The 27,842-nt window shown below is 34.6% G+C and overlaps 1 protein-coding gene and 1 long non-coding RNA gene across 2 annotated transcripts; one reads left to right on the top strand and one right to left on the bottom strand.

Moving 5' to 3' along the window:
• The first annotated feature begins 2,019 nt into the window (after positions 1–2,019).
• Positions 2,020–27,842, top strand: LOC144355304 (mitochondrial nicotinamide adenine dinucleotide transporter SLC25A51-like). The gene is made up of 3 exons (XM_085507911.1): positions 2,020–2,216; positions 3,110–3,739; positions 22,454–27,842. The coding sequence occupies exons 2-3, from the start codon at positions 3,322–3,324 to the stop codon at positions 22,969–22,971; spliced, it is 936 nt and encodes a 311-aa protein (XP_085364037.1). The 5' UTR covers positions 2,020–2,216; positions 3,110–3,321; the 3' UTR covers positions 22,972–27,842.
• Positions 21,344–22,213, bottom strand: LOC146734454 (uncharacterized). The gene is made up of 2 exons (XR_014931605.1): positions 22,007–22,213; positions 21,344–21,517 (listed from the first exon to the last, which is right to left on the bottom strand). It is a non-coding gene; the product is annotated as an uncharacterized LOC146734454 (long non-coding RNA).

Raw genomic sequence — 27,842 nt, 5'->3', positions numbered from 1 at the left:
GTGGCGCCCTCACCGGCCGTCCGAACGGCACCGCGGAGGGCGCAACTCACGCGACCTTGTCAGGCTACTTCAAACCTCTGCGAGCTCCAATACAATATAGTAGTAGACGATTGCCGTTGAGAGAGGGCAAAAAAAGATACTTTCTTTTAAAATCGAAATTTGATCAAATATCATTAAATATACATCGTCCGAATCGCACAGTTTCGCTAAAGCCGGCCATTCATAACCGGCCCACAAACCCATGCGTGATCGTGTTAGGAAAAGCTGTATTTCACTGCAGTTAGTCATCTGATTGGGCGCGCCAAGAAGCTGGTCCTACTAATCAGCGTTGTTGTATCATAAATTTGAAGATCCGGGGGGTCATCACAGATTAAAACAATGCGACGCGTCGGCTCTGCGCTGATTTACTGGGAGTCAGGAACAGAAGGTATATGTTCGTTGACACGTTTTCAAATTGTTTTATTCCAACGTTGGAAATTGTTTGTGGGCACGTGGATGAAGACTATGGAATGTTTAAATATTTGTGCAAACTGTGTTTTAGTAAACCACGGTCTTTTTTAGTAACCGTGAGTAAACTGACAAAAACTGTCGAAACAGATAACATGTCGACTTATCCGATCCGTTCATCGTTGCAACTAGCACATCATTTCCCTTAGAAACAGCACTAAGTAAATTTTTTATCTTTTAATGGTCATTAAGCTCGTTCACAGAAAAAAGCTAGCAACACGAGCTTGCACCACCGTGACGATTATACAAACTAATATGCCATTTCTATCGTGAGTTCTGATTGGGTAAATCAAAGACCTAAGGTTTATGGGTAAATCAAATGAGCCCACGTGAACCTTAGAATCGTTTGAGGGCGTGCAACATACAGTAAATCGCAGTGAAATCGAGAAATCTGTCAAGGGTTAATGTTGAGGCTTCGGTCGAATAAATGGTTCTTGGCTTGCGAAGATACTAAATACTAGTATGCTGCATGAATGGATTTGTGTTGGGCCAGTGAAAATATATGACCGGACAGGTTGGAATAAAAAAACAAAAAAAATCAAAATTCGGATACGGAACTAAAATAATCAAAAGTGCACACATTTGTTTACTCATGCATGGAGGTATAAACAGATTATATCCCATGGCTCATGTAAGTCGTGTAAATAGGTGATTTTCCGTACAACTGCGAGATCTCGCGAGATGCATGAAAGACGCGCGTCGAACGTCTGCCGCAAAAATCGAACGATTTGATTTTGAACTCGAATTTCTTTATTTCGTAGTGCACATCGACCGGCCGATCTTCGACAGAGGAATATTGCATTCGAATATCCTCACTTTATCGAAATTGCCCATCATCAAATGTGTACAGCACATTATTGACATGGAAATGTTCCCCAAAATACTTTCGCGTTTGTCGAATCTCACGCGATGTTTGACGCCACTACGACCTTTGTTTGTCCTGTTTTTACGTTCGATTTCACGCATAACGCGTGATTCTCGCAGTGAACGGAAAATGGTCTTTTACAATGGCACGGAATCCGAGTTCGCTGGTTCCCGGCGTCCTTTGCGAATGGCAGGTAGGATTTTTTGGTACGCCATGACACTTGAGGCGGGAACCAGCCAAGGAATCCGAGCAGAGCACCACCACCGGTCAGTTGTCAAGGAGAGCGCCACCAATTATGACACATTTGAATAGAATATGCAAACGTTTAAGGGCATTCGAATGTATTATCGTATTTGTATTACGTTTCATAAACTTTGGCTTTGAAAACGAATGGGTGTCCCCCTCTGAAGTTCAAGCCCAGTGCAGCAAATACAGATAATCAATTGAAAGTCAGTTTTAAGTAAAATTCTCCAATCTGTTCACGACAGTGATTCAATAAACACAACAGTACATGTCCTCCTATTGTCCGTATGTGTGCGTGTGTGCGTGTCTTGTTTCCGTGGGGAATAACAAATACTTGTATGTAAGTGCGCGTCTTCTGCTACACCCATCCCATGATGCATCTGCATAATAATTACTCCACACTCAAACAAACATGGCGGACGAAGAACACGTTGTTCCATCGTGATCGTACACAATTCATTCGCTACCTGCCAAGTGGTGTCAAATGCCAACTACGTCAAAACACAGTAAAACCCATTGTCAAAATAACAGCGTTGACGAGAGAGGGTTTTGCAGACGATTGCACGGGCAGCCTGAGTATACGAGCACGGCAACGGAACCGGTATGTACTAGTATGCAACGCAATCAAGTTGTTCAGTGTGATCGATATCGAATCGGTCAAGATCGTTTCTAAATACCTGACCTTGTAGAGTTCACATTGTTCCTGACTCCGCCCTCACTTACCAAATGTACTTCTATTAATTTTCGGGAACGACTTGAACTGAGCTCTAAATTTAATTTGTCAGTTAAATAACTGCCATGACTGTACTGATGTCGCGTACCGTTGACTACTGTTTACCGTGTTGTTGGTGACCTCACTCTGATATTATTAGTTGATCAGCTGACTTAATTTGTTCGTGTCACCTGACATATGGGCACATGAACCCAACCCACAACAGTTTTTTAATCGAGTGACCGTTGGTACATATACTGGGCACGGACTCTCGAAGTCAACGTGGCACTTATAACGATCCGTCTACTGTGCTCTCAATGTACTGTGCCCCAGTTTCCAAATGTATTTTATGGTAAACGTGTTGACCTTACCAATGCTACTTGGACATATTGCTATACGTAATTATATAACATATGGGAATTGTACTAAATATATTGGGTATTTAATTATTAATATGCAAATAAGATTGATTGGTCAATTATTAATATTAGAATTTCTGTACATTGAAATATTTGTTGAAAGATAAGTGCGAAATGTTAATATGCCAAATATCAACATAGTGATTGTTTAAACTGGTAACCATGTTCAGTCAAAAGTTTAAGTTCTACCTGAAGTGACTGTAATTGATGTAACAATAATGTATTCATTTCATCTCAATACATGTATTAAACATGAGTTTATGGTAATTCTGTTATCAGTACAATGCATTATGGGAAATTCAAACAAGTTCATGCATAAATATATATTTTATTTTCTTAATTGTAATTTATTCTGCTCTACAGATTTTTCCCCATTTATGGTTGCCTATTGATGCAAGAATTTGGTCTGCATATATCGATCTGCTACAATTCCCGTACATGTGATTCAGCAGAGATGAATTTCAATAAAAACTATTGACTCATTGATTGGCGCTCTTTCTCTGTTTGGAGAGTAACATTGGAAATAACTGTTGTGCTGCTGTTGTTGTTGTAGTACTGTGTCGAATGAAGTGAGGATGCCAAACAGTGGAGTGGTATATCAAGATGTTGATGGAAAATGGACTGAAAATGAAAGTTGCCAAGTTGAATCTAATCTTCATTATGAAATTGATAGAATGCCTTTTCAAGGGCAGGTTCATCAAGAGTTTGTATGCGGTTGGGGCGCTGCCTTTATCAACATTCTGGCTACTTTTCCATTGAATAAGTTAATGTTCAGACAACAACTGCATGGCATTCCGTGCTGGCGCGCTGCTCGGCAATTACGAGAAGAAGGCATCATCAATCTGTATCGAGGACTGCTTCCACCGCTGATCCAGAAGACTACGTCGGTGTCAATGATGTTTGGGCTGTATGACTATTTCCAAGTAGTTATTCATCGCTTTGACCCTTCTGTTACAGTGCCTGTTGCTCAGGGAATCTCAGCGCTTTTAGCAGGTAAGCTCCCCTAACTCGATAGTTTTAGCAGGTAAGCTCCCCTAACTCAGCAATTTTAGCAGGTAAGCTCCCCTAAATCAGCAGTTTTAGCAGGGATAGACTAGATTTTCAGTGCCAACAATTTTACATAGTCTGTGTGATACATATCCCCCTCAAAATATTTGATTTGAATAGCTTAGAAAAATATGTTCAGCATTAAAGATTTATTTTTCAGTTTTTATGGCTTAATACAGATGTGTATTATTATTCCCTACTGTGAAGTCAAGTACTTGGTGAAAACCAAATTGTGATAATTTTATCACGTATAAAACTACAATATGCAAATCAGTGGAACTTGTTCTATTGATATCCACGTAAAATATATGCTCTTTTACTTTTGTTGTAATGGTAAACCTAATTTTGTGTTTAATAGTGCTGCATAAATCTGTAAGTTAAGTATTAAGCTAATTTTAATTACTAGTTAATGTTCCAGAAAAGTGCAGTGTTCACTATTTTATTATTGTTCTATTTTTTCAACCAATTATATAATAATACAAGTAACCTGTAGAATGCTGTGTGGGTAATATTTTTATATTGATTTTTGTTGCATTTGCAGCAAATAGTTACCAAACAATGAGAAATCTATTGAATTGGATTTACCTCTCAGCTGGCTTCACATGCATAGTTCAAGACTGCCTAACCGGTGCTTATACTAGGATTTAGTTACATCACCTAGACGGTCTGTGGTTACAGTTGCATGTTCCGAGTAATCGCAAGAAATTGACATTACAATAAAAATTAAAAGACTGGCACTCCAATGCAATTAATAGCAAGTGAAATTCCTCGGATTGAAACATAGACTTTGAAGTCACTGATGTAGGCAATGAATAACTTCAAGTTGGCATAAAGACGAGGTAGTTTATTTAACCAGTGCTGAACTAGAAGCTGAAATTATAATTAAGTTCGTTGTCATGTAATTTGTTTATTTCAATTTCTCCTGAAGTCAAATAGAATACACTGGTGAAAGGATGTTTTGGGGGTGCAGTTTACATTGTGTATGGAGTGGTAGGGTTGGATTTCATATAATTTGTTCATTTCCAACTCTCATGAAGTCACATAGAATTTCACTTAATTTATTTTCGTTTTCAAGCATTACATGTGAATCCAATTTTCACTGTGCTGTGTCAAGTCTCAATGGAGTATGAGGGAAATGGCATTTTCACTGGAATTTATTTTATGGAAAAATGTTTACAGTGAAAATGAAGTATTTAACATTATTACATATGTACTGCAGTTTATTTTGATTCGTACCTGAAATCAAAATCGGCATTTCCACACCACATATGCAAATGAGGTCTGAGAGCAAACAAATTAGTCCTTTCAAAAGTAGCGTTTTTCGAAACAGCAAAAATAAACTATATTTAGAAGTACGATATTTTACCATTGGGTACATGAATATACTTGCCGACTAAAATAAATTTTGAACAAAAGTAATGGTACTTCTAGGCAGTCACTTATTTTGACTAAAACTAATTTGCATATCACCCATGCAATAAGGTTTTTGGTATTTTCACGGTCAATATGCAAATGAACATGGTATTGGCGTTCCGCTTGACTGGGATTGCTCTTGCAATCACTTTTCTTGGGTGTCTTGGCTTGGCCTATTTCGCTCAAACTTAACAGGTAGGTCATACCTTCATCAGAAAAAAATCTGGAGAAAAAAATTGCCCACCGTTGCCATAGCAACAGCCAAAAAACTGATTTTTTGATAGCTTCGCGCTAAATGTATCTCCTCCAACAAATTCAAGATACAACATCTCAGACATAGCTCATTTTACTTAGCTTGAGTGTGGGCACAAAGTTACTTTTTGTAAAATCCTAAAACAAATTCTGACCACCGTTTCCATGGCAACAGCCAAAAACTGATTCTTTTAATACCTTCACGCCAAATGTATCACACCCTACATTTCCATGATTGAAAAGCACGGACGTAGCTCATTCCACTCAGCTTGAATGTGGGCAACAATTTACTGTTTTTGTATGTCTATTTTCATTACCGAGAAAATGGACCCCAACGTTGGGGTAACTTTTCACCAGCAACAGCTTTTAACTCCTCTCTTGGCTAATTTTGTTCATACATGACAGGCAGGTCGTACCGTCACTAATCCTGGCCCACAGCTACCATAGCAACAGCCAGAAACTGTTTTTTTTTTAATACTTTCGCGCCAACTTTACTGCTCAAATTGTTATAGTAATTGCTTGCTCTGCATAATAATACACTTCGCCATATTTTGCGGATCTCCTTGTCAGTGAAACAAAACTTTTCTGCTATTTCACGAAAAGAAGAAAAATGACCAGTGATCGGATTACCGCCACACAATATAATTTCATTAACAATCATATTTTCAACCTCTGATGTTTTTGACCGTCTCTTCAATATTTTACCGGTGGCAGTAACGGTATTAGCCATATTTCTGGTCGAATATCGTGTGAAGCAACGCAGAGAAACTTATTTATTCTGTGGGCGTGGTTTAGAGTGGAGACGGTTGGCGGGTTGACTTTTATTTTTTGTGCGTAAACCTTTGCAATTTGGCGCGTAGATGTTTTGACTTGACAAGTTGTTTGACAGCTAGCAAAAAGATTGTGCGACGCGCACCGTCGGCGGCGTCTTTTTATGACGTTTGAACACTTAGTCAATTTGAGCAGTAATACCAGTCTTGTAATAGCAGTGTTTAAATGATTATGCCTTTTATTTTGGCTACGTTGCACACCGGCGCCGACATTGTTACAGTCAACGTAATCTCAACGCAACTTTGAACTTTGAATGAAATGTAAATGCTGCCTCCAATCTAGAAAATACTATCGCAAAACGGTTGGAAATAATACATTTAATGGCAAAATACGTTCTAGCAATAAAATTAAGTGACTTCTAAAGACTGAATGTTTTTTGCAAACTTCGTATACGGTGCCCGGTTTTAGTTATAAACTGGCGTTAGCTTCACGTTCCTGTCATAGCATCGCCAACCAGCCTATCGGCTTGTTTTCATTGGCAACCGGACTACTTTTATTTTGTATACAAATTTTCGTCTGCTATTGTTATCCAGTTCAAATCGCTCAGCAACATTTTTGGCATATCAAGTGTACATCACATGGAATACTACGATTGAGAGAACTTGGTGTAATGTTGAGCTTTATAAACCCTGAAGGGCTCTCGGAAGACCCCCCCCCCCCCCGCAGTAAAATTAGTGATTGCCATGGAGGCGCAACCATCAAGATCAAGGTACCAGGAGGTTTCTGCTGGCGCCATTACCCAGTTCCAAATAAAGATTACCAACGCCAAATGAGCAACATTTTAACTGGTAATCAAGATTCATTCAATCCACGGCTAACAAGTTACATCACAAGCGAAGTTGTAGCGTGCAGCTCAGCGACGAAAATCATCCCGCCAGTGGAGTACCGCAGTAGCATGGCATGTTTGCCAATGCAAAATTCTGTGGAGGAACTTTTAACTTCAACAGAAATTTGTGTCAACCCTTCACCATTGTATTCAAACGAATCACGTGGTGTGCCGTTCTTCTTCAAACCCGGCATTCAATCAAAAGGGGAGTTTCAATTAAGAAAAAACATCATGCAAATCATGCAAATTCAACATTTTCAAACCAGTATACTAAAACAGAAATGTTCAGCGATGGAAAAGAAGGATAGATGTTACTTTTCAGTATACACATCTCTGTTGATACTATCCCTCACATATTCTACTCCCAATTATTCCTGCGTAAAATGGACTAGTCTCTTTTCATGTTGACATTCAGAGTAAAATCACGTGACAGGCTGTTAAAATTGACTGTTGCATACACTTTCGCCGGTCTGGAAAATGTGTTTAATTAGCTCTCATTCAAGCAACAATGCTAATTTCCCAGTGGGAGTGAAACTATTCGACTCTGCCATTATAACAAAGGGGTGTTTTGAGCAAAAAACGAATAACTCTGGAGTGTACACAACACACTGAATTTCGGAACAAATTTTGCATTATTTACAGCAGCAGAATACCACAGAAATATCAGACGAAACATGGAAACACTATATATTGTATTTCGGCCTGAACCCTCTCTATTGCAATTCCAGGAATTACAACCATATGTGCATCCATTTTCCACCTTGGTATCACCCACCCCTGAAAACAAACTCTTAATACCACGCTGAAGCGTTTGGTAATAAAATGAATGTTTAAACATAAAAATGAAACTGTTTAAAAAAAATAAATGAAAAAAATGAATGTCATTTTGTACTTCTGTAGTCATGGCAACCTAAAGTAAATTACTAAATCAATTAGAAATAACAAAAAAAACATATTGACATATTTTGTCGTCCATTGATCCTTTCAATTCCTTGTACAAATCAAGTCTGCAGCATCGATTAATTTATTGATTTCCCCATACTCATCAGATAATGACTGCAGCACTGATCAATAAATTATATTTATCTGTGAACAGAGTTAAAGAGCGTTCATCTCGAGATCAATAATGATCTACTGACGATTATTAATGTGGAATATTGATCATTACCATATTGTCATGTTTTTTTACTGAATTGCCCTAATAGCGTAACCATGCACATAGTAATAACAGATTGCTACATAAAACAGAAAACTTATTTTCTTTGACTACACAGTTTGATCAATGATGTACATTTTAAATATACTTTAAAAATCCTTTGAAAGTCTTTGGATTTTTTGAGGTCTGGAAAGTCTTTGAGTTGTCTTTAAAATAAATTACAGGAAAAATAAAAAAATCTTTGAAAAGTCTTTAAATTTCTACATAGTTGTTACCGGTAATTCATTTTAGAAAGACACGTTTTCTTTGCATAGAGTCTTTTTTTGTATAAAAGTGTTTTCTACCCCAGTTCCGACAAGTGTTGGTAATGATTGCTATCCTAGCGCCTGAATAAAAGATTAAAATGTCTTGGAAAAAGACAAGAAAGTTTGGGAAAAGGTCTGGAAAAGTCTTGAAAATCATTTGGCTCTTGGTGCTATCATGGAGTTAAAAAAAGGAGGAGACTGGACTGGTTTTAATCCTACTTGAGTCTTTTGTTTTAAGCTGATTATTCTTTTGTGTTTACACCTTTCTTGTCGATGACTTCTGCCGGCTGCCGTCACACTGATTATTACCGCCTTCCTGAGGTGTGACGATCATTTTTGTTCTGCGCAGTTGACGTCAAAGGGTGGAGAACATGCGCGTAGCGATAATTACGGAAGAGTGTCGTCAGTTCTACAGGTCTGCGTTTGAGTCATGGAAATCGGACGGGTTTTCAGCAAGTTATTACAATGTATGTGGTTCTCGTAATGTCAAAAACATTGCTCACAAGAAATTGATTTTAAAATAAAATACTTGGTCGCAGACGATAAAATTACCACCGATATATAGTGTTTTCCATGTACTTTCCAACAAGCTTGAATTGAAGTTCGAGCTCCCATAGCCAAATTCACAATCACGTTTTTCATTTCTGTTCATCTGTCCTACTTCCTGTGTGGGCCCTCATAGACAACACGTGCTTTGGATAAACGACGCGTTAAATTTAAGCTCCGGTAAATTTTATTTTTTTCGTAAAATCTTTTCCCGCAAACGCCGAAATTTAGTTAAATAGTAAGCTGACCTCTTCTACGTCATGCTAGGGTAGATGCCAATAGCGACATATAACGGCCAAACCGGCAATCGCCGATTGAATTTGACATGCGTTGCGTTGCTTTGATTTGTGTTGATAGCTCATATAGGATAGGGAATAGTTATATTGTGGCGGGTTGGAAGTTAACGATACTTTGTTCCCCACTACATTGATTCCATCACAATTACTTGTGTATTACACATCACCAATTTAGAAGTTACTGTGTAATTCTGGCCATGTTTTTTTCCTACTTGAGTCGTTATAAATTTGTTTTCGTCCCTCACCCTGCTTTGTAATACCGACCGAACTCATCCGAGAATGTCCGATCATGACTAATTAAATATTCACGTCCAGTAATCCCCCCATAAACCTGTCAAGTGTTATCTGTTGACTAAATAGTCGGCTGAAGTCATGGTAACAATAGCATCAAAGGGAGTTCACTCTCCTTTTTTTTTTAGCTCCATGGTGCTATGGATCCTGCTAAATTACAATTTATGTGAATTTAGGCAGTAATTTTACAGCAGACTAAGAAATGGATAAAGTTTGAAGAAAGAAAGAAATGATATACATGTACTCTAATCACTCACAAAATAGTATTTGCTTGTTTGCTGGTACATACATACCAGTAATGAGTATAAAATATTAATATGTTTGGACCTAAACACTATTTTTATAAATTTACCGGTACATCATAATCCAGTATGTATATATCAAAATGATATGTACATGTGTATGGATGTTATTATTATTACGAGGGAGAATACTGCGATGTATGCACCAAGGCAGTACAGTGCATCAACCAATGTGTAATTGAGGTTGATGCCATCCTGTACTGCTTGTTATTGAGAAGTACACTGAGGTCAAAATTAAGGCATGTCCACAGACAAACAAATTTTGGCTGGGTCAGGTAGGTCCTGAATTGAAATCCTACCTGGGGTTGAACACCAAAAAGAGGTTGACCCCCCTCCCCCCTACCATGGGTGGGTAATCACCTATTGAATTGACATAATACAATGTAACATTATAATAGAAAGTTGGTCACAATGCCCTGTCACGTAGTCCCAAACATGGAATATGGTTTCTGTAACAAAATACATTATACATGGTACACCACAGTGAGGAGGGTGTCATAACTACCAAACTTTTCTCAGCTGACTTTGCCTTTTTCATAAATCCTGCGATAAAGTTACCGGTAGTAATGGTGTGATCCATATCAGTAATTTCAATAAATCATTTATTGCATTCTCAGAAATAGTTTTCATTGGTTGATAGCAATAACAAATTACTGTAAAAAGATGAATTATTCACTGCGTTTTAATTTTGCTTATTTTGCTGACTGGAAAACGCGCTAAATTAAAACCCTGTGAATATGTAAAATTTAGCATAGAACACATTATCTAAATGATAAAACCGTGAATTTAAAACCCACTTAATAAGCCTGAAATGGTAAATCAGCGAAATTTAAACCCAGCGAAAATTAGTCATTTTACAGTAGTTATAAGAAACAATAAATATACTAAAGTAAATTATCAGTTATTTTTATTTTTGATCTCAAATACTTTATATAAATATTGACCAGCTTGGCTGATTATTATGTCTTCTCCTTGAATCATAATATATTTAAATTTCTGAACATCATTTTTTAATTCTTCTCGACTAATAGTATTACTGAATAACTTTGTCTTTGTGTTTGGTGTCTTAAGACATTCAATGAAGAAATGTTCTTAGTTTTCAATTTTGTTTTGGCAACATTGCTAACAGATTCTGTTTTCTGAGGGTGTCTTGGGTTAGGGATGTCTACCCTTTTTGATTTCTAACATATATATACGTTTATATACGTTCTTAGTTTTTTTTATTATTTGTTACACTCAACTTCCAGAACTCTGCATACCTTTGCCGGATATTGTTTCGCATGTGTTTTATTTTACTGTGTGGTAAATTGTGAGGTGTGATAGGCAAAGACAAATTTACAGTATTTTCAGAGACCATATCTGATGTTTTTGAGTTTTATAGTTATTTTTGGCTTGTTTTGTAATATTATTGTCAATGTAGGTCACTAATACTAGAAATTCTAGTTGTATTTTACTCACTGATAAAAACAAGATGAGACGAATATTTAAAGACAAATTATGTGCAATACTACATTTATTATCGTAAAAACTCATTCAAATTCAATTCAACTGCCTAATTCTTCAGCAGATTTTTGTAATTTATTGACCTCCAAAATTTTGACCTCACCAGAAATTGCTCACTTATTTTCACTCCAAAAATTTTTTTAGAGACGTGACTTTCTGTAAGTATTCTATTTCTGCAACTGTATATAACCCAACTTTTATATTTGTTGATTTTTTAATCTAAAAAATTGTACTGGCTGAAAATTTATCATTATTTTGTATTCTAAAAACCCGACCGTTTTTAAAAATAAATTATTTAAAAGTGGACAAAATTTTAGAGTTTTTACGATATCTGATTTGTTTTTTTTTGTACATGTATGAATGATAGGGAAGTGGGCAGTACTTCTATCGTGTCTTATTTTAATGAAAGTCGGGGGTGTTTTTGTTAATGGGGTTCTTTCGTATGTAAGCCTCTTACCACAAGAACTGACATTTTCTGAGATAATCTTTAATAGAAGTGGTAGTATTGATTTCAGAAACAATAATCAGTTTCTTGACATTATGACCTAAGATTGTGCTGAATTACCACAAATTTGTAACTGAAATTGTTGCCACAGTCGATCACTTTTGATAAATCAGTCTTATCAGTAAAAATCCTTCTAACAATCTGAGGTTCAGGTGTTCTAGCTAATTAAAACTTCATGTTATCTACACGTTTCCTTCTTTTCTGTAAAACTGTTTGCAGCAGGTACCACAAAAAACTAATCAGGAAAGCTGCTATCTCTCTATCAATCTTTCTTACAACATTGCAATACTGTAAAATACTTTATTTTAACTGGAATTTTTTGGTGTTTCCTATGGAATTTATTTTCACTGAATTTTGACGAATTGAATGTAAAATATAGGAAAAAAAGTGTATTCGCTGGATTTTATTTTCACTGAATCATTCCTTCAGCGAAAATTAGTTCCAAGCGAAAATAAAGTATTTTACAGTATGCATAGAAATATTGACAGCAGTTTTTGTTATGACTATGCCTTCAACTGTTGGATGGTACAGGATGGCTCAAGTCCAACTTAACATACATTAAAGCGATCTTAAAGGGGAACTAAATAGAGCCTATTTTGGTGTTTGTATTTATCAAGTTATGTACCGGTATATTGATTATAAATTTGAAAAAAAAAAAAAATGATTATCTTCAGAGTTATGATGATTTAAATATGATAAACCTGCAAAGGACTTCCGTTTGCGCCTCTTGCCATAAAAAAACGCCTTCATGAGGTATAAACAGGTAAGGTAACAAAGCATGATGACGAAATAGTATCTGATTAAATATAAGCAACTTAGGGAGCCATAGTTGGCTGGACTGGTGAATTGACTTCTAGTCTAGGTTGTTTCGACTTTTACGTTAATGTTATTTACAAGCGTATCAACATACAAACCTTATGGATGTGCGATTGATCGAGACAGGCATTTTTTTTTGTCTAACTGTCTGATAAGTGCTGTTTCCAGTACTGCACTGTGCGTGCAAATTATTTCAAAGTATGGATGCTGGAGTATGCAATCTTGAGTTCATAGTTGGTGGTGGAAACATTTTCGTCCATGTATTCATGGGGCTGCACTGGCAAATCATGGGACAATTGTCACAGGAAGCAGATTTTTCACAGACTTCCGTGTAATTTGAAATAAAACTATCATTCGAACAAGGGGCATCGTTGACGATATACTCTCATCACTCACACTGCACTGATCTGAATCTTCACAGTATACCGTACTTCCCTGATCATAAGCCCGGAGGCATGAACACGTAAGGGAAAAGTAAGGGATGAGCTTATACTCGAGGACCAACTCAGAAAAGATGATTTTGTTTTGGGGTTAAACACTGTAACCATCTTGCCAACAACGAAAAATTGTCCAAAAAAATTATTCGTTCATCACGATGGGCTCAGAAAAATAATACCGGTACTTATTTTTGAAAAAAAAATGTGTCATTGATTTCCACGACACTTACAATGAAGAAACAAACATGTTCATAAAAAACACACACATTTTATTACAATACGATTTACATACCGTCTGAATTTACGGTGAAATAATGGGTAGGGTCTGTGGGGAAACAGTGGACGAAGGAATTTATCATTATCTTCGTTTTGGTATGTTTTTGATCGTACGAAAAATCTCTACGCAAAGCAATTTTCCACCATGAGGTTTTTCAGCACGATTTGACCTGAAACAACTTCATTTGACCTAACAGGTCATGACTTTCATTAACCAATCAAAATGATGTTGTAATGATGAAATTTTCTTATTATTGATGATGATTTTTTAACGCAATGCGGTAATTCAAAATGCGATCTGTAGCACTGATTGCAACGAAACACCAATGATTTTTTCTCTAAAAACTGGTGATTCGCAATTTCCGAAATATAAACGACGGTTAATAGTAACAGTGGGTAAACTGAGTGTGGAACTAGAATTTAAACACCTTTCACGTTCGCCAACATGTCACATTGTTCAAACCTTAGGCCTTTCATGATATTGATAGTCTCAAAGTAAACCATGCCCAATAACCAGGTACACGACTTAACGACAACATTTTTGGCTTTTCGAACGCTACTACTCAAAGAAATATTGATTACTCCAGTATTGCAACATCGGGGTTCATCCTGAGTAAGTGACAGAATAGAAAGGATACGAACCACGTTGTGTACGTTCGCCATGCACTCTGAAATTAATGTGAGTTACTTACTTGAAGTCATAACAAATACCGCTAACAAATATATTTTTTTTAATATTTTTAATGTTTTTGTGCCAGGCGACAGTTCTGGACATTGCGTGTCTCTGACTTTTTTTTTGTATTAAGTGCTAGTGCTGACACATAGTGCATTCTGCCACAGAAGTCATATTCATGTTTAGGACTACATGACAGAGCAGTGTGGCCATCTCTCTATCAAATGGCAATTTTAATGCACTATCCTGGCGTGAACCAGGCTCGGTCAACACCTGCGGACCTTAACCAAAGTGCATTCTTTAGTGAATGAATTCAGATTTTCATAATAATTCAGGACAACAAAACGTTTTCAGCTATGTCACCGACCTACAATTTAAAAGGCGACAGTCGTCGTGCCGCGTCCTTGTTCGATATGGGACTCATAGCGACGTATACAACGCATGTAAAATACATTGTTTATTTACATGAAATTCAAACACGCGCTGTGCGACAACCACCGCGCTTTAAAATATTGCATAACATTTCTGCCATAGAAACCTAGGATAATAGCATTTCTCAAAATTAAGGCTGGTGACCCCGAATTTTTTTTTATGTCAATATTGTTATATTCCTTGGAGTACAATTTATCGCAAAATGAATAAATTCTGAGTATTTGCATTTATGAGTAGGGGTCTACTTTGAGTAGTATCCACACTGTAAAATATTTTATTTTAGCTGGAATTAATTTTTGCTGAAAAGACAATTTGAATGTTTTGTATGGAATTTATTTTCACTGATTTTTGACAACTTGAATGTAAAATATGGGAAAAAAGGTATATTCGCTGGATTTTATTTTCACTGAAAATTAATTCCAAGCGAAAATAAAGTATTCTACAGTGTTTTCAAATTGTTGAATCCTTCATGACGACAAAGATCAAACAGTTTTAGAGTATACATGTAACTATGTTTTATACTGTAAAATACTTTATTTTAGCTGGAATTAATTTTCGCTGAAAAGACATTTTGGATGTTTAGTATGGAATTTATTTTCACTGATTTTTGACAAGTTGAATGTAAGATATAGGAAAAAAAGGTATATTCGCTGGATTTTATTTTCAATGAATCATTCCTTCAGCGAAAATAGCGAAAATAAATTCCAAGTGAAAATAAAGTATTTTACAGTAGTACATAGGTGGATGTAGATAGTGATGTGACCCACATACATGTACATGCAACTAATGTGAGAAGGCACTGATTAAACATTACAATGTCGGTTATATATCATTTAGGTCAATAGATTGTATTTCCTAAATTTGATCTCTTTTCGCATTGTATTCTTATCTTATTGACTCTTTGTGCACCATAGATAATTAAACATACAATATTCTTTCCTTGTTAATTCAGAAATTTAGACTTTTAGTAATATTAAATTAAATTGGTAAAAAAATTTTTTAAGAAATCACAGTAGATTGCTGAATTTTAAATAATGTTCTTGGCCTGTGAGTTGTTCGTGTCAGTTTTGAAATCTGGTTACTGATACCAGTTTCTTTTATTCATATTGTCACTTTGATGACATTGCTTGGTTTAGTAAGTCAGTACTCGGTGATTATTACTCTGTCTTGGTGATTGTTGTAAGCGCAAATTGAGGTCACTACTGTTTAAGTGTCGCCAATCACAATAGATCAATTGTTGCATAAGACCAGGCTAGTATTGATGACAAGCTTCTACCCATCATGCATTGCTGTTTGTAACAACTTAATTTATATTCTAGTGGGGTAGATTATCTAAATTAGCATATAAATTGTTAAAAGGAATGAATTGAATGTGTTACACCAATGGCCAATAAACTGGACTGTGAGTGATTTACCCATTTGGGTTCTTCTTTTTATTTCGTTACTTTTAGAATAATACCCCGTTTTGAACATTTTGTTTTTTTTCTTTACTTTCCCATTGGCTACATTTCTTGATTACGAATTATTAAAAATTATGCATTTTGTCCTGTGAAAGGTAAAAAAAGTTGTTTTTAGTGTTTATATGTTATTTATTATTATATGAGTTTTTGCCCAGTGTGGAATTGTATATGACATATTTAGTCATACAAATTATATGATTTTCATTCAGAAGTGTTTATAACTCCAGTGTTTGCTGGATATTATAGAAAAACCACTTGGCAGTTTGGTTGATATAATAGGCTGACTTGTCCTGAGTTTTTTATTAAATCTTTGCATATTGATTATCTCTTTTGAATAATATTTTAATGATTATAGTATAGAATAGTAATATGACGTATTTAGTTCTACATATTTTAACTTTTTAAAAAAAATTCCTGCGTTGCATGCCTAAATAATCTTTTTAGCTAGCATGTTATTTTAGCTAATTTAACTAATCTGTAATTTAACTAGTTTAAGATTAGTTTATTTAACACTTTGAGTGTCATTGCCAACTACATGTATAAAATGATGTTGTATAGTCTGTTCCTTCCCCACATGAAAATTTGACAAAAAATTAATAAACCTTTTGATCAAAAACTATAAGTAATATCTGAAACTGTCTGTATGGTTCAAAATGATGGTGAAATTCAGCAAAAATTTTACAAAATATGAAAATATTTGCACTAAATTTCGGATGCTCAAACGGTTCAAGAAAATATTTTTTCAATGAGATTGTTGGCATTGCAGCTAAATTAAGATTCTGCAATTCATGCATTGTCACAAAATTGCTAAAATTCCATGCAGCTTATTTCAACATGTTTTATTGTACCCGGGGTATAACTATTTCATCCAAAATATACTTGTGTTCCAACTTACCATGGCTTCAAAAAGACCTGCTCTCAGAACATTCCTTCACATTTATAGGTAGGCGCAATATTTTTGCATGTTTTTATCATTTTTCTCTACTTATTTGGGATCAAAATGATCATACATAAAGTTTACCATTGGCTACATTTTCAAAAACTTTGAAAAAAATGTTGTAAATTAGGTTTATTTTGTTAAAGGAGACAAAAGATAGCTTTGGCTTTCAAAGAGTAACTTATCTATTCTTTCACACTCAATATTTAGAAAAGTATGTAGGTGGATGGATAATAAGTATGCAGTCTGCTGCCAAACAACTGAATTCAATTATTCTGTTAAATTTATTGAATTATAAAATTTTATTGATATATTCCCATTTGAAATTCAGATTTCTTATAATATTTAAATTTTTATAATTGAATACAGCATTTCCTGAAATTTAAGATTTAATGAACTGTGTGCAAAAACAAATTGTGAGCTAAAAGAAACTGTGAGCGGAAACAAACCCTGAATAAATTTGAATATTTTAATTCAAAGACTTCCTGATAATTAATCCCTCAGGACAACATTTTGATTGAAATTATTTTTTTCTTCTAAGTTTGAATAATAAAACAAATGAATCGAAAAATTGAACATGTGTGAGTGGAAAGTACAATTGGCAGTATTTTTGATGGAGATATTGATTTGCTGGTTGCCATGACAACATTTTGCCCAAGGGTTGTATTAAATTGTATTAGTAAAGTTCTGCTTCCTTGTTCCCCCATGTTGTAGTATAAGAAAAGATTCCATGCAGTCTGTAGAATGATGCTGAAGGTGATCGAAAAGGGTCATCCAGTCAAGGTAACCATTTTAGGGTAAATACATGTACACTATTTTGTTAGTAGTGCAATGTTACGTAAATGACTATGGTGTGTTTATGGTTAAAATAAGTCTTATTTAAATGATTCAGTATCCAAAAAATGCACTTGTACATTAACATTTTCTTCTACAGGTATTTGAGATACGCTTCTAGGTAAATTTGGTAGATACATTTTGTACAGGCTAGGTCAAAGGTTGAAATATATTTCATTGCAGATATACTAGTATTCATTTGTTTATAATATAAGGTCAGGATAATTAAAAAAAAAATATTTTCAAGTAGCAACAAACGTATCAGTTTAAGATAGTATCGTTACTGCTATTATGTTGTCATGGTAATGTATAATTGATCAAAAAATATAATATTTGTTATTTATAATCATTAGATGTTTTAACTTACATCTTGTAGAAACTATGGAAACGAAAATGGTTGAGTGCAACATAATGCAGTAATGACTTGGAAATTTCTGAACTTTTATCAAGTGCTGTGGATAAATTCATTTCTCCTCATGGTTAGAATTCTACTCCAATCTGATTAAAATAAGATCAGAGTGTGCTGAGTGCACCGTTGTGGTGGTGCACAATGGGCTAGCCCATTTGTGAGTTTTAAGGTGCATCGCACTGTAGTTTAGGTTGTCTAATTTTTCAAAATATTTATTATATATTTGTTTTATTTGAACATATTATTTATATGCTGGCTGTTTCATAAAATTGTTGGTAATTGCGAAGAACCCATGCAGCTATAGTTAAAATAACACAAAATAAGATGAACATGGTAAAAATAAATAAATTTACACAAACTAAAAAAAATACCACTGTGGTACAAATAAAAAAACACACACCATACATCAGATTGAATGTTACTCAAAATTAAAAATAATTTTCTTTATTTTTGTTATTACATGTGGCAAATTTCATGTTATGAGGATAAGGAATATTAAATATAAATATGGGAAAGAACATATATCAATACATGTATCTCAAAATATGGATGTGTGACATATGTAGAGTGATATATAGTGTGGTACAAGTGATTAAAACTATACTATATTTAGAGGACTTATAGTGAAGAATGTGTGTTTGCCATTTGTTACATATTATTTGACAGTTTCTTCTTAAAAACCAGATTACAGTGAACCAAAAAAGTAATACTGTTCATAATTCTAGTAGACTGATTTTGACACAAAGTATCGTCATTGCTGTGTGCGTTAAAATATGGGCACACATCAATATTTTAATTTAATTCATGGTTTATAGTTGGTTTGGGCATAGTTTTAAAATTATTTTGAAATACACTAAAGCTACATATAAATCACACGCTGTAAAATAAGTGGTTTATAAATACACGTACATGTAAAAATATGGTACCAGTACATGTATGTTGGTCAGCCATGTGAGCTTTCATCAGATTAGTTATTTCCTGTGTTTTCAATGCAGTATTACATATACACATCAATATTTGTATTGTAGTCATTTGCAATTACTTACTTACTTAAAGATGATAAATCTAATAATAATCTACTTCATATCTGAAATCAGACGATGCTTTAAGGAGAACTAAATATTAGTACCGGTATACTCCCATTAAAATGATTTGTCTGTTTTACCTAGACATTTGTCTTGCATTTTTATATCATATCATATCACAAATAATAGACTAAGGTAACTGAATAGGTGATTTTCCGTACAATTGCGAGATCTCGCGAGATGCATGAAAGACGCGCGTTGAACGTCTGCCACAAAAATCGAACGATTTAATTTTGAACTCGAATTTCCTTATTTCGTAGTTCACACCGACCGGCCGATCTTCGACAGAGGAATATTGCTTCCGAATACCCTTACTTAATCGAAATTGCCTATCATCAAATGTGGACAGCACATTATTAAGCATGGAAATGTCCCCAAAATACTTTGGCGTTTGTCGAATCCCACGCGATGTTTGACGCCATTACGACGCTATGACCTTTGTTTGTCTTGTTTTTACGTTCGATTTCACGCATAACGCGTGATTCTCGCAGTGTACGGAAAATGGTCTATTCCTTTTTGTACAACAGGATATCTCCTATCTAATATTAATGTCCATATACACCCTTGGTTTCTATATTCCCAATTCTTTCCTGCTGGTCAGCCAACTGAAAATTAGGCACCAATGTTTTTGTAAGATATTTACACCAATCAAGGACTTTTGGTACACTGCTTTCGCACTGCTGTTTCAATCCTAATATTTGTTTGACTTCAAAATTAATTATGACAATGGGCCATTCCAGTTTATATCTGCACCCCCTGTTGATGTGGTCGGATTTCCAGCACTGTATGATGGGGAAAATACCCTGGAATTCCAACTGTATATGGAGAAACAGAATCTGGAAATCCGAACGAGTATGGAAAAAAAATTCCTGGAAATCCATGGTTACTAAATAAAATATGGCCTAGTTTATCTCGCCACATACCGGTTGATGGTGTTGGATTTCCAACAGTATGACTAAAAAAACTTGGAATTCTGACTGTATATGGTAAAAAAATTGGACCAGTATGAAATAGTTATTACTGAAATTAGATAAGGATGGTGGCACAAATAAGCTCATCAACACCGTAAATCAGGACTAGTTTGGATTTCCATTATCAAATATAAAATTTTGTTTAGCATATGATGAGAGTTATATTTGGAAATCCTACTCTGTATGGTGGCACAAAGGAACTCATCAACACCATAAGTAGAACCTATAGTTTTGGATTTCCATTACTGTATGGTGAATGGTGATTTGGAAATAAAACTTTGTATGACTTATACACCCATGGAAATTATACCCTGTATGAAGTAAACACACAAGCTCATCAACAGGGGGGTGCAGATATAAACTGGAATGGCCCAATACATATTCATATTGAAACAAACAATATTATATAACAAAAGGAAAGGTCACCAGAGTTAAACTATGTTTAACTGATACATACAGATTTTTTTTTTTTATTCTAGGCCTAATCCGCCTTCGCTGATTTTTATTTTTGTTTTATCTGTGTCAAAACATAGCCACCATATTTTATCATGACAATGAGCATGGTCACATCTAAGATACAAGTCCAACAAGACAAGTCTCTATATCGGGATCTTGATCTTTGATTTTGATCGTTTACTGCCACCCTATCTGGTGCTGATGACTGGGTCACATTCCAATCTGATTAAAATCTGATGTAGTGTACGGGCTTTAATTATTTTGGCTATAAACTTATTTTAATTTTTTTTTTATTATATTTGTTATTGATGCCCTTTTATTTTATTATTATACTTTGATTTTGAGATTTTTTTTTTTTAATTACGCCCTACCTACATCTGATCCGACGCCTATGTATGTCCCGTTCAAATCTCGCGTAAATACCATCCAATCACAGACCCCCTTTTATACAGGCTGTCGGTTGCTTACTTTTCAGTGTATACGGGCAATCTTTCTGTACATTATATTTTGCCCACTTGAATATACCATTAATAGAAAATTGCTAGTATATTTTTATTTGCAAAAGAAATTCCACAGCATTTTACAATTTTTGTTATTACATTGAATATTTTTTTCACTTCCAACAAATGTGTACACTTCCAGATACATCTTCGCCAGCCAAGGTTCGTTCATTCAGTCATCGCTTCAATTTTACATCACTGAGCATAATTATCTAGAATGGAAGCAAAAAAATAAGTAAATCGTAATGATTAGAACACTGTAAACAGCTATAGTAAACAATGCAAACTGATTTTAAATTGTATAACGGTCACCGGCCCACGGCATCGACGCAGAAAATTGGAGCAAACAAATATTTCCTGATCAATTGCGATGTGTTCCAAATAAAAAATATTTTATTCCAGTCCAAATCAGCTCAATTACTTTAATAAAGAGTTATTGTATAATGTACAAAATGTTGATACAATTTGATGAATATTTACAGCTTCAATACTGTAGACGATTTTGGCCCGGTCGTCAACAAAACATCACCCGTCTCCAGGGCAGGCGACTGGAAAAAGACACTGGTGTTCGGTCGAACCGGTGGAAACAAAATCAACACTCCCAGAATAACTATGCGGAATAACGATCTAAAGTCGAACCATTTGAGTCACAATATTAACATAAAAATGACTTTCGTTGCATTTGACAATGATAAACTTACCGAAAAGCCGTGTTATTCACGGTCGCTAACGTCGGTATAATCCGCCATTTTATTTGAGTGTGTTTGCCACCCGGTGACGTCATCATGTACGCTATAGAAGGAGGTATGTGATTCGTTGACTAAAATCGTCGATAGTGGGTCTCGTTGAAATCTCGTTACATAGGCATCGGATCAGATGTAGGTAGGGCGGAATTAAAAAAAATCACAAAATCAAAATCAAAGTAAAATAATGAGATAAAAGGGCATTAATAACAAAGGTAATAAAAATAAAATTAAAATAAGTTTATAGCCAAAATAATTAAAGCCCATACACTACATCAGATTTTAATCAGATTGGGTCACATTCTAGCGTTATAACATTTCTAATGTCATGCATTCTTCTTGGGTCCCCTTGTCAATCATGATGGCCGAGTTTCTAAAATTTTTTTTGTTTAATTTTGTTCATAGGTACAACAGAAGCTGTACTGACCCCTTTAGAACGAGTGCAAACCATTCTTCTCGATCACCGACATACGAAGAATTTCACCAATACTGCACATGCTTTTAAAGTACTGAAACAATACGGATACATGGAATACTATCGTGGAATAACACCGATATTGGTCCGCAATGGACCAAGTAATGTGCTTTTCTTTGGCTTGCGGGGACCAATCAAGTCGACTTTACCAGAACCGAGCAGTCAAATCGGACACACAATTAACGACTTCATAAGTGGTGCTATGCTGGGTGCTTTTATAAGTACTGTTTTTTATCCTGTCAACGTTGTCAAGACTCGGATGCAGGTGCAATTAGGTGGACCACATGAAACAACGTGGCACACATTTAAGATCATCTGGCGAGAGCGTGGGTGTAGTGTTACTCGCATGTTCTATGGTGTTCAGCTCAACTTTACACGATCCCTGGTGTCGTGGGGAATTATCAATGCTTCTTATGAACTCATTAAAAAGTGTTTTTTTTCCAAATAAAACGGATCATCAATATAACTATAGTCTGGATCACAGTCCTTGGACATTCACGCACACCTGCATTCGCAAAAAAACTATTTTGCAGTCTGATTAGAATATAATGTTAGGTAGAGGTTGTTTTTTTTTAATATACTGTCACAGGCTTATTTGCATTGGTGTACTGTAAAATACTTTATTTTAGTTGGAATTAATTTTCGCTGAAAAGACTTTTTGGGTGTTTTGTATGGAATTTATTTTCACTGATTTTTGAAGAGTTGAATGTAAAATATAGGAAAAACGGTATATTTGCTAGATTTTATTTTCACTGAATCATTTCTTCAGTGAAAATAGCGAAAATAAAGTATTTTACAGTACATCAAATCTAACTACATCTAACCTACATGTATTACCTATGCATGTCACATTTCAAGTTTTGTAGGATAAGCCACCATTTTAGATTGACTTAGCCATTTTACGTAATGAACACGATTAAATTGGTAAATCCTGTCAGGATGGTCAGATGTAATAAGAGGTGTGTAACATGGCAGACGTATTTTAAATGAGTGGTTTGCCAACATCTGAGAAATATTAGATTATGTTTTTGTTTGATTTTTATTTCTTGAGCACTGTACGGATGAATTAGTAAAATACATTTAGTTTTTGTGTTTCACAACATATTTCAGACAAGTTTGTGCCCGGGCAAGCAATCTTTCTTTCAGCGTTTGCAAGCATTATTTTTATCAGTTCTGTACATTGTTCAGCAATCTATGGGTATGTCTTTTCTGTTATTAGTTTAATGATTATAACACATATTTTTTAAAAGTATTTACATTTACGTTTGACTAAAAATTTGTGAAGGTAGTTAATTAATTAACCAACTGTGTTTTTCAAAAATCATTAAAAAAGTTCATTTATTTATATCCTAACAGTTCTAGTGTATCAAATTAATACTTATTGATACACTGAAATATTCACATCTCCAACTCACTGCTGAAAAAATGTTACAAAAGTTCGTCTTCCAAAATAAAATGTCAGCTAAAAATCTGGCAGAATTTGTTTACCAGCCAAATTACTGCATATACTTTCAGGCATCATTATGAATTAAATGAATACTATATGGCTACATAAATAATATAATATCAATTGACTTTTTGAAGCCAGTTTGAATGTGTTATACATATTTTTGTAATTATGGTTATCAGTTTTTACTTAATAGTTCTGTAAATTTTTTGCTATTCATTGATTCCACAGAGACAAAATTTCAAGTCACTTCGTCCACCATGTCTTTAGGACCTTATTCTTTTCAACACCAGTTCCCTCTTTTCATCACAAATTCATAAAATAGTCCCATTAATAGTCTGCACTTTTTCTTAGAAGATTGGGACAAAAAACAGCCAAATCTTTTAATAAAAACTGGAAATCGCCTCAAATTTCCTGTTGACTCCAAAATTAGGATTCATTTCTAGAAATATTGTAGAATATAAGAAAAAAAGTGCAAAAAAATGTGGGCGAGAAATCTTGCGATTGAAAAGGTTAATGATATGTTTACTGCTATTATTTTTCTTGACTCCTGTGCAATTAAAGCAGTTTTCAGATATCACTTAAATCCATCTCAAAAAATGTTAGATAATTAGCTGAAATTTTTCCCTCCTTTACCCTTCTCCAATATAGAATGTTATTTTCGCTAATATGTGGCAAAGTTTGTTCAACTGCATTGTACATTAAAAATAATATCATTGTGCACTTTACACTGTTTTTAGTGTTCTTCTGAAGCTGTTGCATACATGTTGAATTATATATTTTTTTTGAGTTTCAATTATTCATTCAGTTTAATATCTCCTAACTTTCAAAACTGTGTGTTCATTTTAGTAGACGTCTCTGTGGTCCAAAAATTAAAATTAACAAATTATTCATGTTTTTGGTCATACATGTAGGGCCTAAATAGCCTAAAATATTCATATTTCTGAACATAATGCATGTCAGTTAAAAATATTCATGTTCTTGACAATGGTGCATGTCAGTTAACAAATTACACATGTCTGTTAAAAATATTCATGTTTCTGGTTATCCCACATTTAAAAATATGCATGTTCCTGACCATGGTGCATGTCAGTTAACAAATTACACGTCTGTTAAAAATATTCATGTTTCTGGTTATCCCACATTTAAAAATATGCATGTTCCTGACCATGGTGCATGTCAGTTAGCAAATTATTCATGCTGCTGATCATTACACATGTCTGTTAAAAATATTCATGTTTCTGGTTATCCCACATTTAAAAATATGCATGTTCCTGACCATGGTGCATGTCAGTTAACAAATTACACGTCTGTTAAAAATATTCATGTTTCTGGTTATCCCACATTTAAAAATATGCATGTTCCTGACCATGGTGCATGTCAGTTAGCAAATTATTCATGCTGCTGATCATTACACATGTCTGTTAAAAATATTCATGTTTCTGGTTATCCCACATTTAAAAATATGCATGTTCCTGACCATGGTGCATGTCAGTTAACAAATTACACGTCTGTTAAAAATATTCATGTTTCTGGTTATCCCACATTTAAAAATATGCATGTTCCTGACCATGGTGCATGTCAGTTAGCAAATTATTCATGCTGCTGATCATTACACATGTCTGTTAAAAATATTCATGTTTCTGGTTATCCCACATTTAAAAATATGCATGTTCCTGACCATGGTGCATGTCAGTTAACAAATTACACGTCTGTTAAAAATATTCATGTTTCTGGTTATCCCACATTTAAAAATATGCATGTTCCTGACCATGGTGCATGTCAATTAACAAATTATTCATGCTGCTGATCATTACACATGTCTGTTAAAAATATTCATGTTTCTGGTTATCCCACATTTAAAAATATGCATGTTCCTGACCATGGTGCATGTCAGTTAACAAATTGTTCATGCCGCTGATCATTACACATGTCTGTTAAAAATATTCATGTTTCTGGCTATCCCACATTTAAAAATATGCATGTTCCTGACCATGGTGCATGTCAGTTAACAAATTGTTCATGCCGCTGATCATTACACATGTCTGTTAAAAATATTCATGTTTCTGGTTATCCCACATTTAAAAATATGCATGTTCCTGACCATGGTGCATGTCAGTTAGCAAATTATTCATGCTGCTGATCATTACACATGTCTGTTAAAAATATTCATGTTTCTGGTTATCCCACATTTATTGTGATTGATCATTTGTGCCATATTTTTGCATATTAATAAGATTATTTGCATATTAATTAACATATTTCAGCATGTTCCAAATGAATTCCGGCTTGATACACACATCTTGGTGAATACCGTTAATGTGACAACTTTCTTACAAAGGATCTGTATATATTAATGACTGAAAGAAACACGAGTTGTGAGTTTTTCCAATTGTATTTTTTAATCCATGTAATTCTGAGCCAACATGACTTTAGTGAAACCAACCCAAAGTACACAGGGTAAAATGCTAAGCTGTTGAAGGACGATGGTCGCCGTACCGCGCATGTGTGTTATTTGGATTGACTTTTCCATCATCAAATGCGCTCTTCTAATGGAAATCACAAGTAATGCATTTTGACCCTGGCACGACATGAACTAATTACCACCACAGATCATAAAACAAAATTGGCAACAAACACAGCGCATGACCCTTCAATAAAGAAATCCTGTGTGAATCTTGTTTACAATTTACCAGTACTTACTCAGTGTTATTTATGATAACAGATTTTAGCGTGTCGCATTCTTTAGTTTCTCCAGCACGAAGATGTGCAATGTTTGCACTGTTTAACATTATGGAAAAACATAAAAATTCGCATCAATCAAAAACAGCGAACTGCTGAAACAGAATTGCAGATAAAACTTGGTAATGGGCATTTTCATGTTCCTCGCATATTTGCAATTTTTTTTAATCAAAACAAGGAGTATTTTGCATTTATAGTAGACACAAATGTGTTCATGAGTTATATAATTATAAATGCCTGAAGGGACATGTATTTGAAATACAAGGACTTGTTGCAATGCTTGCTTGAACACATGGTAAGGACACTTAAATTTGTTGGTCTTATCTTATTTGATTTGTCTCGGATCTTGAAATGTTTTTGTATTTTGAGTGAAGTGTCAATTAACAGTAGTACCAATTGTTGTTATAAAACAAAAAGTGTTGTCCATAGATACTGTAAAGGGGTTAATTATTCACTGGGTTTTAATTTGGCTTTTTTCGCTGACTGGAAAATGCGCTAAATTAAAACCCAGTGAATATGTAAAATTGAGCATGGAACACATTATCTAAATGATAAAACCGTGAATTTTAAACCCACTAAATATGCCTGAAACACTAAATCAGTGAAATTTAGTCATTTTACAGTAACAAGTTTGTTGAAGGTAACTGAAATTATGGTCCATTTTGTCCAAAATTAACAAAAAAACTTATAGAAAATGTTAGTTCAATGAGCATGAAAGCTCAAATTAAATATATGCTCTATTAGAAGCACATGTATATGTGTAAATGACGTTTTGAAAACAGTTGGAATGGACCCGAAACGTGATGTCAAATTCAATGGAATCCTTGATAATCAAATTCAACATAAATGTTTCTTATTGATATTATGTCTGATTAGAAATGGTGGCAGTGAATGTCAATGCATATTTGTGTTCCTTGTCCCTCACTATATAATTGTTTATTTGAAAAAAATGTGCATAGCCATTATCGTGATATACAGGTAGAAGATTATATTGCATTGTGGGATAGTTTGTGTTCCATTAGACACAAACCGTGCCATAATTGTGAAAATCACAGAATGTAAAATTCAAGAGAACTAAATGGTTGGAAAATAAAATGACGATTAAAAAAAATAAAAGTTTGCCAAAATAA

The sequence above is a fragment of the Saccoglossus kowalevskii genome, chromosome 14 (genome assembly GCF_978046115.1).
Source record: "Saccoglossus kowalevskii chromosome 14, keSacKowa6.1, whole genome shotgun sequence".
Classification (NCBI taxonomy): Eukaryota; Metazoa; Hemichordata; class Enteropneusta; family Harrimaniidae; genus Saccoglossus; species Saccoglossus kowalevskii.
This window is presented reverse-complemented; position numbering and strand designations above follow the sequence as displayed.

Bases quoted from the DNA above. Each gene is read 5' to 3' on its own strand.
- LOC144355304 (XM_085507911.1), top strand. From the start codon at position 3,322: ATGCCAAACAGTGGAGTGGTATATCAAGATGTTGATGGAAAATGGACT. The intron at 3,740-22,453 runs GTAAGCTCCCCT...TTTTGTTCATAG, and splicing joins AATCTCAGCGCTTTTAGCAG to GTACAACAGAAGCTGTACTG.